The 14,871-nt window shown below is 39.8% G+C and overlaps 2 protein-coding genes across 2 annotated transcripts; both read left to right on the top strand.

The window, feature by feature from the left end:
- The first annotated feature begins 1,262 nt into the window (after nt 1-1,262).
- On the top strand, nt 1,263-5,834 carry LOC148195998 (uncharacterized). The gene is made up of 5 exons (XM_088095346.1): nt 1,263-1,494; nt 1,552-2,445; nt 2,788-3,913; nt 4,235-4,306; nt 5,117-5,834. Exons 1-5 carry the CDS (start codon nt 1,263-1,265, stop codon nt 5,832-5,834), a joined length of 3,042 nt encoding a protein of 1,013 aa, XP_087951472.1.
- A 3,788-nt stretch (nt 5,835-9,622) lies between these two features.
- LOC148195997 (uncharacterized) lies at nt 9,623-14,292 on the top strand. Its single transcript, XM_088095345.1, has 2 exons — nt 9,623-10,045; nt 14,218-14,292. Exons 1-2 carry the CDS (start codon nt 9,623-9,625, stop codon nt 14,290-14,292), a joined length of 498 nt encoding a protein of 165 aa, XP_087951471.1.
- Nucleotides 14,293-14,871: the final 579 nt, after the last annotated feature.

The raw sequence follows: 14,871 nt of genomic DNA, 5'->3' as shown, positions 1-14,871 counted from the left end.
TTCTAAGTATTATCCAAATCGTACTAGGGTCAGTTCATTTAACTGATTCAAGTTGGAATGAATTTCGTTTAATAAACCTGTGTTGTTTTCTATTCTGCTCATGAACGAGTCTTTCTCGGTATTGGGTTAACGTTCGTCCTCTATTACAAAGAGGGCTGGACGTTCGTCCTTTTATTAAAGTGGAACTAAGAATGAAAATGTGAATAAGAGGAAAGATTAAAATGTGCGAACGTTATAAGAGATGGAATTATGATTGTGTATTTTGGACGAGTGTTGCAGGGAGGAACGACTCTTGAATGGAAATTGAGATTTTGTAAAGTATGAATGTGGTAAGCTTAGCTGGCGGGTCATCCTGATATTCCGTGAGTGCTCGTTCTCAAGTAGAGAGGAGTATGTCATGTGTGGGAATGGCAGGAGGTCTTAGTCCATAACTGTAACTTGGACAGAACGGACTAACCTCAGGTGGCAGCTGACAAGTATTCCAGCTATCCCACCTGGGTGCATGGACGTCGTAGCTACACAGAATTCATACAGTCCGGACGGTCAGTCTAGTATCAAGAGTTTGATTGAGTTAATGGATGAATTAAATGTATGTGTTTTGAATTATTTTAATGTATTCGATATGTATGAAATGTATGTGTGTTTACTTGAACTAAATTCAATAAGCTTACCCTTGCATTTCCATTGTGTTGTCGGTATATGTATGTCCGTCATGTCCTTGCAATGATCATCCGTGTGGATGTGAGCAGAAGGAGATGCCTCACTGGAGCAAACGCTTGAAGAAGGATTCATTGCGGAAGAAAATCTAGTGGAAGTAGAAGTGAAGGCCGAACAGTAGTGCGTTCGGTTTTTAGTTAGTGTATTTAGAATAGCGGGCCGCTTGTGAGCGAGCGCCCTTTTACTGGATGTAAATACTTGGACGTTTGGTATTTTATTTTGTAAACCGTTCGTCCTCAGTGTTTTGTAAACGCTCGTATCTTATGAATGCATTTAAGGCCGTTCGGCCATTCTCGAATTTAATCATTGTTATTTTAAGACTGTTTTGCCATATAGATAAATGTGATTATTCTAAGTATATAGTTGATGACTGTATAATTTTGGGATGTTACATTATTGGTATCAGAGCAGTTTTGTTCTTTTAAGGAACACTGTAGGTTATGAGTTCACTATGTTTTTGCTGTGTGCTTATTATGTGTTTAATGAGTTATTGTTTTAACTCTTGAACATTACTAACGCTCGTTTTTCTCTGGTCCAGAGAACTAATGGCGCCTAGACTCCCTCCTCCTCTGCAACCGAACGAGTCTGATACGTCCAGCAACACTAGGTTGTTGGAAACTGTGGTTGAAAGACTGCATCAACAAAACACAACGTTACTGGAGCAGAACGCCACACTGATGCAGCAAAACCAGGCCGCTATGCAGAGTATGGAGGCCGCTCGCGCTAACACTGAAGCGACTCAGAGGCAGCTAATGGATATTCTTGCTGCTACCAGAGGCACGCCAGGAGCGTCCTCTTCCAACGCTGCCCAACCACATGCTGAATGGAGCCTAGAAAGTTTCCTCCAACATCATCCGGCTAAGTTCAGTGGGAAGTGTATTCCGGATGAGGCCGATCAGTGGCTACAAGACATGGAGAGAATTTATAATGCTAAGAGGTGCCCAGATGAGAACCGTTTAGCCTACTTAGAATATCTGTTGACGGGAGAAGCTAGCCACTGGTGGGCGAGCATGAGGGCGATATTGACGGACGCTCACCAGCCGGTTACTTGGGAGGTGTTTAGAAGAAAATTTTATGAGGAGTATTTTCCAGACATCGTACGTTTTGCTAAAGAGGTAGAATTCCTGCAGCTTGTACAAGGGGCAATGACTGTTTCTGAGTACACGAACAAGTTTAAACACTTGGTTCGTTTCAACACCATGGCAACCAGTGAGGAATGGCAATGCAGGAAGTTCGAAAATGGGCTGAGGAGTGATTTGAAGGTATTAATTTCCAGCCTATGTATCCGCTCATTTCCTGCAATGGTTGAGAGGGCAAAGGTGTTGGAGAAGAACATGGCCGAAGCCGAATTACATAAGAAACAACAAGTCTCCAAGGGACCGATCCTAACAAGGCAGAATCTGAACCGAAATAGGGTGTCGTACGCTCGTCCAAGACAGTCAAGTGGATCGCAGACAATGGTAGTTGCTGGACAGTCGGGACAACAGGGGGCAGTAAGATGTTTTCAATGTGGAGGGCCCCATTACAAGTCAGCTTGCCCTCAATTGATAGGAGTGAAATATTGCACTCGTTGTAGAAGACACGGCCACTTGGAAAACGAGTGTAATATGGGTGGACGTGCGGTGATGAGACCACCCAACACTGAAAGGAATCAAGCAAGAGGTGGTGGACGAGCCCAAGCTGTTGGGCGTGTATATGCAATTACTGGTGCAGAGGCAGCGAGTTTAGGTACACTTATTACCAGCACGTGCTTGTTATATGGAATGAAATGTTGCGTATTGTTTGACTCGGGGGCGACACACTCCTTCATCTCGAAGGCGTGCATTGATAAGCTGGGATTAGCCGAGAGTGAGATGCAGTTCGACTTGGTAGTGTCAACCCCAGCGGCTGGAGAGGTTAGGACGTCTACCATGTGTGTTAGATGTCCTATTGAGGTAGAAGGGCGTAGATATAAGGTGAACCTCATATGTTTGCCTCTCAAGGACTTAGAAGTAATTTTGGGAATGGATTGGCTGAATACCAATCGCATTCTCATAGATTGTGGAGCTAAGGAGTTAATTTTTCCTGAAGAAGACGAAGAGGATTTGGGTGTGACGCTCGGTAAACTGAAAGAAGATATCATGGAGGGGGCTAGCTGCTTTTTGATAATGACGCATGAAGACAGGGAGATTGGAACTAAGAGTTTTGAACGATCGTTCAACAAGTACAGTGAAGGACGATCGGTGGTAGATGAATTCCCGGACGTCTTTCCGGATGATGTACCTGGATTGCCTCCCGTTCGGGAGGTGGAGTTTACCATTGACCTGGTGACGACCGCAACACCCATATCTGTTCAACCGTATAGAATGGCGCCCGCTGAATTGGTGGAACTTAAAAAGCAAATTGAAGATTTGATGGATAAGAAGTTCATCCGACCGAGCGTATCACCTTGGGGAGCACCTGTATTGTTAGTAAAGAAGAAGGATGGCAGCTCTCGTTTATGCATTGATTATAGGCAATTGAACAAGCTGACCATCAAGAACAAATATCCACTACCTCGGATTGACGATCTACTGGACCAATTACATGGAGCGAGCGTATTCTCAAAGATTGATCTAAGATCAGGCTATCACCATATTCGGGTTAAGGAAGGAGACATTCAGAAGACGGCCTTTAGATCTCGGTATGGGCATTATGAGTATGTGGTCATGCCGTTCGGCGTGACGAACGCTCCAGCAGTCTTCATGGACTACATGAATAGAATCTTCAGGCCGTATTTGGACAAGTTCGTAGTGGTGTTTATTGATGATATTCTCATCTACTCCAAGAGCTGTGAAGAGCACGAAGAGCATTTGAGGTTGGTACTTGGAGTATTGAGAGAAAGAGAGCTGTACGCTAAGTTGTCCAAGTGCGAATTCTGGATGAAGGAAGTACAGTTCTTGGGTCACGTGGTGTCTGCTGGTGGAATTTCAGTTGATCCTGCCAAAGTACGAGCGGTATTGGAGTGGGAGAGTCCGCGCTCGGTCACTGAAGTTAGGAGTTTTGTGGGACTGGCGGGCTACTACAGGCGTTTTATAGAAGGATTTTCTAAGATAGTAGCACCGTTGACTCAGCTGACCAGGAAAGATCACCCGTTCGCTTGGACCGATCGGTGTGAATCCAGCTTCCAAGAGTTGAAGCAGAAGTTGACGAGCGCTCCAGTCTTGGTAATTCCGGACACGGCCAAACCATTTGAAGTCTACTGTGATGCATCTCATCAAGGTTTGGGCTGTGTACTGATGCAAGATAAACGAGCAGTGGCGTACGCCTCTCGGCAGTTGAAAATACATGAGAGGAATTATCCAACGCACGACCTGGAGCTGGCAGCGGTCGTCTTTGCTCTGAAGATTTGGAGGCACTACTTGTATGGATCCGTTTTCCAAGTCTTCAGCGATCATAAGAGCCTCAAGTACCTCTTCGATCAGAAGGAGCTAAACATGAGACAAAGGAGGTGGCTTGAGTTCTTGAAGGACTATGACTTCGAGTTGCTGTACCATCCTGGAAAAGTGAACGTTGTGGCAGATGCATTAAGTAGAAAGGTGGTACATGTCTCGGCTATGATGGTACGTGAGTTAAGTCTAGTGGAAAGCTTTAGAAACTTAAGGTTGCAGTTCAATTTAGAACCGGACAGCATCAAATGCTGCAACCTTAGGATATCCAGTAACGTGTTTGAGCGGATCAGAATGAAGCAATTAGAAGATGAGGAGTTGATGAAGATAAGAGGCGCGCTCGGTGCAGATCAGGCCAGATTTTTCAACACTGGAACGGACGGCCTATTACGTTATATGGGTAGGACGTGCGTTCCAAATGATGGAGAGCTGAAGCGAATTATATTGGAAGAAGGACATCACAGTCGTCTTAGCATGCATCCAGGCATGACTAAGATGTATCACGATCTCAAGCAATCATTCTGGTGGCCAGGGATGAAGAATGATGTTGCACGTTTTGTGTCATCATGCCTAACATGTCAACGTGCTAAAGCTGAATACCAAAGACCGGGCGGCCTACTGCAGCCTCTGGAAATTCCCGAATGGAAGTGGGACAGCATTTCAATGGACTTCGTGACTCATTTACCTCGCACGGTCAAGAATCACGATTCCATTTGGGTGATAGTGGATCGTTTAACAAAGAGTGCCCACTTCCTAGCTGTCAACTTGAAGATGTCCATGACCAACTTGGCCAAACTCTACATCAAAGAGATCGATCGTCTGCACGGAGTGCCGTCCAGCATCATTTCTGACCGAGACACAAGGTTCACCTCTCGGTTTTGGCAGTCGTTGCAAAGCGAACTGGGCAGCAAACTCCAAATGAGTTCAGCGTACCATCCTCAGACGGACGGTCAATCCGAGAGAACGATCCAGACGCTCGAGGACTTATTGAGGACGTGCGTGCTGGATCACATGGGCGTTTGGGACGAAGTATTGCCGTTAGTAGAGTTCACCTACAACAACAGCTTCCAGTCCAGCATTGGGATGGCTCCCTTCGAAGCTCTTTACAGACGCAAATGTCGTACGCCACTTTGTTGGTTTCAAGAAGGAGAAAACGTATTGACTGGACCCGAACTCGTTCAACAAACGACTGAAAAGGTGAAGTTAATTCAAGAGAGGTTGAAGACGTCTAGAAGCAGGCAGAAGTCATATGCAGACAAGAGGAGACGACCCTTAGAGTTTAAAGCTGGCGATCATGTCTTTCTTAGACTAAATCCAACTACTGGAGTGGGCAGAGCGTTGCGATCCAAGAAGTCATCTCCCAAGTTCGTGGGGCCATATCAGATTATGAGAAGGATTGGACCTGTCGCATACGAGTTAGCTTTACCTCCACAATTATCCAACCTTCATCCTGTATTTCACGTCTCACAACTCAGAAAGTACGTAGCTGATCCCTCGCATATATTGGAGTTAGAAGACGTTCGTCTTCGGCAAGACCGAACGCTGGAGATGAAGCCGATTCGTGTTGAAGACGTCCGCACCAAGTTATACAAGGGAAAGAACGTTCGGTTAGTTAAAGTGGTGTGGGACGAAAAGACGGGCGACTCAACATGGGAAATAGAGGACGCTATGAAGGACTTATACCCTCATTTATTTCCTGGTAAGACTTAATTTTCGAGGACGAAAATTTTTGTAGTTAGGGGGATTGTCACGTCACAATAAATTTGACTGCTGAGTCACCAGGATGCTTCCATTAATGCACCACGTTACACGTGCAGTGTCATTAATGTGCACTTATCCTCTCTGACTCGCGTCTGCCATATGTCCATTCAGAAGGTTCAAAAACAGTGAATGGAAACCAGGTGTCAATAGGAGAGGGGGACGTTCGTTTTCAACAGTGGAGCAAAACTGAGTTTTTCAGAAAAACCCTTCATTCTCCTCTGCATACACCTTCTTTCCAGAAACTTGTTCTTTCATCTTCCTCCGTCTTCTCTCTAGAACCATTCTCCTTCTCTCTTCTGCAACTTACCATTCTCTTCTCCGATCACGTTTCAGAGCCGTAGGAACGTTCCTTGCATTGTGAGCTCTATTTTGGACCGAACAACTCCCGATTCTATAACCGGTAAGTTCCCAACCTAGAAGCTCGTTTCTGGATTACCTGTAAACCCAGATTCAGTTGCATGCAAGGGTGTAGACTAAATTCTTACGTTTTCTTTTGGTTAGATTTAGCTGAAGAAATTAAGAAAAATTTGTTGAGAGTAGAGAACCATAGTTGGACGAGTCAAAATCACACTCTTAGACGTTCACTACTGAACCAGGTAAGGGAAGCTTATTAAATTTAATTCTTGAGTTATACTGTGTTGCATGATCGTTCTGTGAAATTGTACTGTGTTGGATGTATGTTATATTAAATTTTGTTATTTATGAATTATGGTATCAGATTTTAGCATATGGTTTTGATGATGAGTTAATGTATGAGAAGTATGGATTGAACCATGATATGAGTAATTTAATTTAAGAAAGTTTATACTGAAAAATATGTTACTGTAAGTTGAATCATATCAGTCAAATTGAAAAATATATTAAAAAAAAAACAAAAACTATAAACTTTAAGTCTTAAGATTTTATGTTAAAAATTATATCAAAATTTTTATATAAAAAGTAATCAATCTTTCCCGTTTTTCTAGTAAAAATAATTCCAACAAAAGATAATCATGTAAATTTGATTTTGTTTTAAGGTCAAACATAAAATTTAACTATATATTATTTGAATTTGAAATTTTTCAAAAGGGTTGGTTCAACATCCTCACCTGTTGATCCTTGATGACTAATGAAGGAAGAGGTTTTCAAGAGTCTCTCAATCAACATTTTGTCAATGAGACTGCCATCAACAGCCAAAACATGGAACTGAGTCTCTAAAGCTATTGCCATAATTGATAACTGAAAAGAGAATATAAACAAACAGATGAAGAAAAGAACAGAGAGGAAGATTAAACTGTGATGTGTGATGAACAAGTTTTTTAGAAACATTCTTTGTGATATGAAAAATGCATGTTATTCTATGTTCTTCTATGAAAAATTGAAAAGCCAATAACTTCTTACATTGCAAAAATAAAATAAAAAGAGTAGTTCAACACCAGAGCAAGATCCATGCTACATTCTGATTAAAGATTTATGTTCCTATAATCCTTCAAAATTAAAAAGGAGAAGAACAAAGATCGAATTAGCTCCATCAATACAAACTTTACAGACTATTCAGAAATCATGAAATAATATTTTTTCAGCTAGAAGACTGAAGAAGAGTGAATCGTTCTCGTACAAACAGTAGAGGAAAATCAACAATTCCTTCCACAAGGGTTTGGAGACGTCGACATAAGCGCTGATCCATGGCAGAATCTCAATCTTGGGGGCCGAAAACCGCATGACGTAGACGCTTACCCCTTACTCGTCCTAGTTGCGTTTCAGAACCGAACCTTGTGAGTTCAGAGTAGTTGTGTCTAGACCTAGAGTAAAACCCTAACAGATAAAGAGAGTGAGAGAGAGCTTGCAGGAGTATGTTCATTTTGGCGAGTTCTTGATAGTGATCCTTGAGGAAGCGGAGAAGAATCGAGTTCACGGTGGGGGAGATGTCTCCACCTTCCGATGAAAATGGCCGCCAGAAAGCAATGCCCACCAAGGGTAGCTTCCGCCAACGATGGCAATATTGATGGAATATTTTTTAGGGTTTGGGAAAAGGGAAGAGGGTTGGAAGTGAAGAAGGAAATGTCTGAGCACGGGTTGTAGAAATTAAAACAAAAAAAAAGTTCATTTAGGGGCGGCTTATTTAGGATCCGTCGAAATTCTTTTAGAAAAAATATATATTTAAGTGCTGCTTTGTAAAAACCGTTGGAAACTTACCTCCGAAAAATTAACCTCTACTAAAATTTAATACTTTTGTTAGCTCTAAAACTTATACATTTTAATGGTGTCATCATATGCACTTTAAACTAAAAATAAATAAATAAATTAAAAAATATCTCAAAATCTATAGATTTAATAAATATATTTAATAATTATTTAATAGTGCCAAAAAGTAATTGGTGATCTATTTTTTTAGAAAAACCATTTTCATGAAAAACAATTCCTCCATTTTATATATTTTAATTTACCCTAACATTATAAACATATATTTATCGCAGTTAATGAATTAAATATTTATTATTATGGTTAAATATGTTTTTGGTCCCTTAACTTTCGGTGAATATTGGAATTAGTCCTTCTTCAAAACTTTGGTCTAATTTAGTCTCCAAACTTTAGAAATGTATGAATTTATTCCTTTTAACTAAATTTTGTTAGGTTTATTTGATGTTTCAAGTGCGTTTCATGATAGCATTTGAGTTGTTTACACAGATTGACACATTTTTTCTTCAATGTTAACTAAGAAACGTGTTTGAAACATCAAATAAAGTTAACAAAATTTAGTTAAAATGACTAAATTCACACATTTCTAAAGTTTGGAGACTAAATTGGTCTAAAATTTCAAAGAGAGACTAATTCTAATTTTCAATGAAAGTTAAGCAACCAAAAATATATTTAACCCTATTATTATATAGATTTATTACTTAAGTATCATAGATATATCTTTTTTTTTTCTATTTTTGTATTTTATTTCTTGAAAATGCAAAAAATAAAATATAAAAGAATACAGTTCTTAGTAACTAATCTGAACAAGAATATTGTTTTAGCCTCATAATAAAGTTATCATTATACTATAATTAGTATTTTTTTAATAAAAGAAGTAGTTTATTAATAATGAATTTTTGGATTGATCGTTCGGTCCTATTTCCTAATCGTGTCATTGCGAAGATGACTCTTTTGGAGGAATGACCGTTTGGTCCGCCATATGACCGTTCGGTTATAGAGTACACAGAACCCATAAGCCCGAACCTGTCTCAACAAGCGAATGAGTTTGAGTTGATTTTGCCCCATTCGGTCTACATTTTTGTGCAAGCATCCATCTTCTGCGCTATTCGGTTGACACATTTAAAAATATGACTGTTAGGAGAGAGACATGATAGTTGATAGGGAGATGCATGGTGCTTCGAACTTCATGCCATTTAGAAAACGAAATTTCAGATGCTATGAGCCATTAAATCTAACTTTATCTAACGACCGAAGATGATTTTCAAGGAGGCTCTCCTTATCTATAAATTGTGGTGGGCCTCTCCATCATTTTCACCATTGTTTTCTCGTCTTCTTATGATAACCTAGCGTCTAACTCTTTCTTTTCTTTTAGGTAACAATGTCAATTATCTTTGTATGATCGTCTGAGAAGTCTGAAGGAAAGGGTGACTACAGGTACGTAGACAACGACTCTTCTTCGTTGTTGGTGTCATTAACGACTCGTCCTCCATCTTAGGATCAATCAAGAGATATGCAAATTTAGATGATGAGTTGTTAATGTAAATAGGAATAACATCATGTCGCTTAACGACGAGGATACTATCATAGCAATAAAGATTGATGTGATAGAGGAGGGGGATGGTTTCACATGGCCATTGCCAGTTATGCCAAGCTATGATTGGGCATCCCGCGAGGTGGGGAAGTTTGTGTCCAACTTCAACACGGGTGGGGAATTTGGGTGGTTCACTAAGCATATCCCACTTGTGAAGGCTGCGGATAACGCTTGTTTCTTCAAACTTATAGTTTGCAAGAAAAATGATCGGATGTACCATGGGAAAATGATCGCTTCACATGATTTCTTCTTCAAGTATTCCAGCTTGTTAAAGGACCTGCTTGTCCACCCAACTTTCAACGAGTTCCAAATAAGTATGCTGAGGGAACTCAACGTAGCTCGTACTCCACTACACTCGAATGGGTGGAGCTTTGCGCAGGCCTTTAAGGTATTGTGTTCAACGCTAGACCTCACTCCAACTCCTCTCATATTTCTTCATTACTTTTGTACCCGCCCGAATGCCAAGAAGAGCTAGATGTCTCTTATCTCCATTAAGTGGAAGTGGTTGTTCACTGTGTTCAACGCCTCCTTTATGGGATTAAAACCGGGTACCTTAAGGTGAGGATAAAAAATGTCGATCGGGTACAGTTTTACGAAAAGGTTGATCGACAAAAATTTCTTTCCTATTGGACATAGAACCCTAGGAAAGTTACCTTTTGGCACAAAACAATAATAATATCCGAAGAGCTGGAAGTAGTTAAAATAATCAACAAACAACACCATTGCCTCCCTTCCCGAAGTCTCATCAACCTTCTTAGGTCTAAAATCCTCAACAATGAGGTGTTTGGTACGATTTTATTTGCTTGCATGTATCGAATGATCATGGTTAGTTTCACTAAATTCTTCGTTTCTTTTCAATAATCATGTCTTCCTGAAATCCAAAGGAGGACCTTTTCACGAAGATCATCGTTCGGCTTGTGGCTGGTGGTGAAGACACCATGGGTGTTTGATCAAGTGTCACGCATTTTTTTCACCTGCGAATCCTCTCGATATCGTGTTGATATGACTACACAGCGAGCGGTCCCGACTTTTACTTATTGAGAGTCATGGCATCGTTTGGTCTTCAAGGAGTGTTGAGAGCGATTTCTCCTGTCGGGGCTTGTTCTATGCAAAGGGCTCTTATCCACCCACTCGGTCTTAACATATTTGTGAAGAAGACTCGAACGCATCAACTCTTCGATCTTGTCACAGAGAGTCGTACACTCCTCCATTGTATGCCTCATATTTTGGTAATCCCAACAATGTTTATTGTCATTAATATTTGTGGGGTTGACTTCTTTTTTGTGGAAGGAGGTAAGCAAAGAGCGCCTCCTCTAGAATCTTTACTCTAGGCGCATTGAGAGGGGTCTACTGACGGAAACGTGGTCCTCAAGGGAGGTCCTTTACCCATGACCCGCCCCCTTTTGTTACCATCGCTAGGCTTTTTTCCCTCTTTTTTCTCACTAATTGCAACCTCCTATTGGTTCTTGTGGAACTCTCACATGTCTTTAACTCTCACATATTACACATCCTTCTTCCTCAGTTCGTTCATCGTCTTGGTTGGCTGCATACACAAGCTATCAGTAAATGGCCCTGGTCTTAAGGTCGTCAGCACGTGTTGTAATACAAACTCGTAACTAAGGTCCATGATTTTTCGAGAGGTGATACAAGAAGGTCTAACACCATAGGACCCATCACAAGAGGAATGGCCAAAAAGCTCCAAGATGAATATTCTCCTCAAGGTCAAGTACTATTTGCTATCTTTGGATGGAAAATTGGAGAACAAGAAGATATGCCAAATCTGCCAAAACATGGAGAAGGGTAAAAAGGAAATTTCTATACAAAAAGGGGTGTACTTATCCTTCTATGGGGCTGCATTAGTAAATGTTTTTTTCACATAAAACTCAATTTTCACGTGTTTTAGAAGCCATACATGTAGCACATGGGTTCAGATCTGCAACGTGAAAATTGCTTGCTTAAAGCCTTGAGATTAATCTATAAAATCTCATAGGAAAAGCTTGTAAATCACTTTTGGATTGTAGTAAAGAATATCTGCTGAAATGTTTAGCAAATTCCTTCTCCAAGAGTCACTTCTTAGCTTGATCTCCATTGCAACTTTCTTCCACTCTAGGAAGCCGTCTGAGTTGTTAATCATCTCTCTAAGCTAGCCTCCATATCCATTCACCATAATCACCAATCATCCGCTGCTTCACATCCAAAACTCCTAACCAATCTGCTCATGAAATTCCAAGTCTGCAGCTGCTAATGCTACTGTTCCGTTGGTTTTAGCAAGCTGTCCAAGTCTCTTTGCACCTCCAATCTCACGGATCATCTTCTCTACATCTCCTAGGATGTATCAAGAGGTCCTTTCATAACTATCCATGAAGGTCCATAAGGTCCTCATCCTTCTCTTGCTTGAGGTTTATCAACACAAGGGTTGTTAGGTGTTGTGATCGGCTCATTACAAATTGTTTGCCAAAGAGCAAGTAAACAGTTGCAAAGCTATCAACTGAGTTATGTAGCAAGGAATTGAACCATGCTAAGGCTTCTCCTTTGAGGGTGAGGGAGAAGGCTCTACACCACACCAGATCACTTACAATGTAGAAGGCAATATGTTTCACAAACATCCTTAAATGTTCGTCGAGGTCAGTTGACCCATCATACTTTTCAAAGGTGGGCGGGATCCACTGATCGGGCATGGGTGTCTTCATGATGGTCGGGGTGAAAGGTAACAAGTCAGCCATGTTGACCGTATATGAACAGAGGGGTCGCCCTTGCCTGCTCTCGTGTTGCCCTCTTGTGCGGTTTTGCATGCACAAATAAAGATTCAAATGCTCCTGCAAAAGGTACTCCAATGTCAAAATCAATAAAGATTCGAATGCTCAAATATTAATGGTATATTAAATGCAATCATCTAACTTCTTACTTATATTTATAGATTTCAGAATAGACTTTTGATTAGCAATGACTTAATTATGATTCAATTGGTGATAATCAATATTTATCTTATGATTCAATTGGTCATAATTAAAAATTAAAATTAATCTTTTGTGGACTGACCATTCGATCTGTTTCTTAACCGTGTGTCAGAACCCTTAAAAACCTTGTGTGAGTGGAAGCCAGGTGTTAGTGAAAATCAGAAAGTGGAAGACAGGTGTGAGTAGTTGAGTGGCCGATCGGTTTTGGCGGTAGTTTATAAGTTAAAGTTTTCAAAATTCGTGCCACTTTTTTGCATGCACCATTCTCTCCCAAATATTCTGAGTTCTTCATTTCTCCTACTTCTCTCTAAAATCTTCTTCTTCTCTCTACAAAATCTTACCCTTTTCTTCTTCCAATCTTCAATTAAACCACGTCTGAGTCTTCCAGGTGCTAAGAGCTTCACTTTTCACCGATCAAGTTGCTGGTTTGAGCTGGTAAGTTCATTCCTCTCTCAACAATGTTGTTTTCTATCACATGCAAACCGAGTTTCTAGTTGGATGAGTTTGCCATCTCATTCTGAGCACACTTCTGGTCTTTTGTTTGGTTTAGTTTCATAAATCGTGACCGTAGGAAACAAAGAATTCTGGTGGTGAATTATCTTATACAAATTGTGAGCGTTCGGCTAAGCTTAAGAGGTAAGGGAAGCTTATAAAATTTGATTATGATTCTTGTTCTGAATGGTTGTATGTTGGTTTCATTATTTGATGAACATGAAGTATTGATGCTACTGTATGTTGTTTATATGAATGAATGATTTATAACTGAGGTAGACTAGGTTGAGATAGAGTTTGATCTTCTATCTGTAGCTTTCTGTATAATCCTGTGTTTGACACCGAGAGTCATTATTGACCGTTCGGTTTTCCTTTGAGCGTTCGGTTTAAACTGAATTCTTCTTCTATAGAGAATTTAGTTAATGACCGATCGATTTTATATTATTATATATGTAAATGAGCGTTCGGTCTACGTATAGCTTCTCCTTTGTACTTCTTAAATCAGCTTAGTTAAAATATTCAAAAATTCCTAAGTTCTTAAATATTACATCTATCCATTGTTGAAAATAAGTCATATGTAATTGTAATTAGAATATATTACTTCATTGTATAATCTCAGTAGTGCTTGGTCATAAACCTAGCTCTTGGTCTCGGTAGTGCTCGGTCACAAACCAAGTGCTCGGTCTCAGTAGTATTAGGCTTCGAAATAATTGCTCGGTTATACAATATATTCCTTAATATATATGCTTTGGGTGTTAAGAGTGTTCGGCCAAGCTCAATAGTGTTCGGCCCTAGTTTGTAGTGTTCGGTTTAAACTATTAGGTCTCTGATAAAAACTTTCCTTATCATTCAGTCAGTTTTAAGTAGATGTATTCTATAGTATTTCACCTATTTCTTAGATTCTGTCTAGTAAAGATCTTTCGATCAAAGTTGTTGTGTATTCAATAGTCTTTTCTTATTATTATAAGTGTTACGCTTATGAAGAGTTTTGTCTCCCCTGGACCGTTCGGTCCTATTTGGTGGATAAGTGAAAGACCGTTCGGTCTTACACTAACTCTTTGGTTAGATTAGTTTAAAAAGTATTTCTCTCGTTCGGTCTTGCTTATGTGAGCAAAAGGAGAAGAGTTGCTGGAAGAGGCTCTTGAAGAAGTGGAGGTTAAGGCCGAACCATAGAACCGTTTGGTAGTTATAGTTATTTCGTTTTGTATATCCGTTCGGTTTAAGGTTGTTTTGTTGGAACTGTTCGGTCAAGTATTTAGCTTTGTAAAGTTTAATTTCTGTGATATTTTGTAAGGTCGTTCGGTCATAAGTGTACCCTTTCTTTCTGAACTGAACTGTAATATTGTTAATATGTGAGTATTCTATGATATGGTTTTATACTGTATTTTTGGGATGTTACACCTTCATAAAAAAAAATACTCTTATGAAGAAACGATCGTTCAAATGTATCATTCGGTACAACTTTTAGCGTTACATCTATATTCGTAACTTTTTCTTAGTAAAACTTTTATGTCCATAAAAATAAGAAATCAAAAGAACTCTAATAATGGTCACTCTTAGCATTCATTTAAAGCTTGAGTTAAAAAAAGCTCAACAATATTATATTTACAATTTGAAACAATGCAAAAGCTCGTTAAAAATTTTGAGAACGAAACACGTATATTTTCATCTTTCATCAAATTAAAAACTCAAGTTTTAAAAGTAAAATGTTTAAACCATTTTAAAAAATACAAAATTAAAAAATTCTGATGGATGCGAAATTGAC

The sequence above is a fragment of the Vigna umbellata genome, chromosome 7, assembly GCF_029865625.1.
Source record: "Vigna umbellata cultivar VRB3 chromosome 7, Vumbellata_1.0, whole genome shotgun sequence".
Taxonomy (NCBI): Eukaryota; Viridiplantae; Streptophyta; class Magnoliopsida; order Fabales; family Fabaceae; genus Vigna; species Vigna umbellata.
Note: the sequence above shows the minus strand (reverse complement) of the source record. Positions and strands in the feature narration are given on the sequence as shown.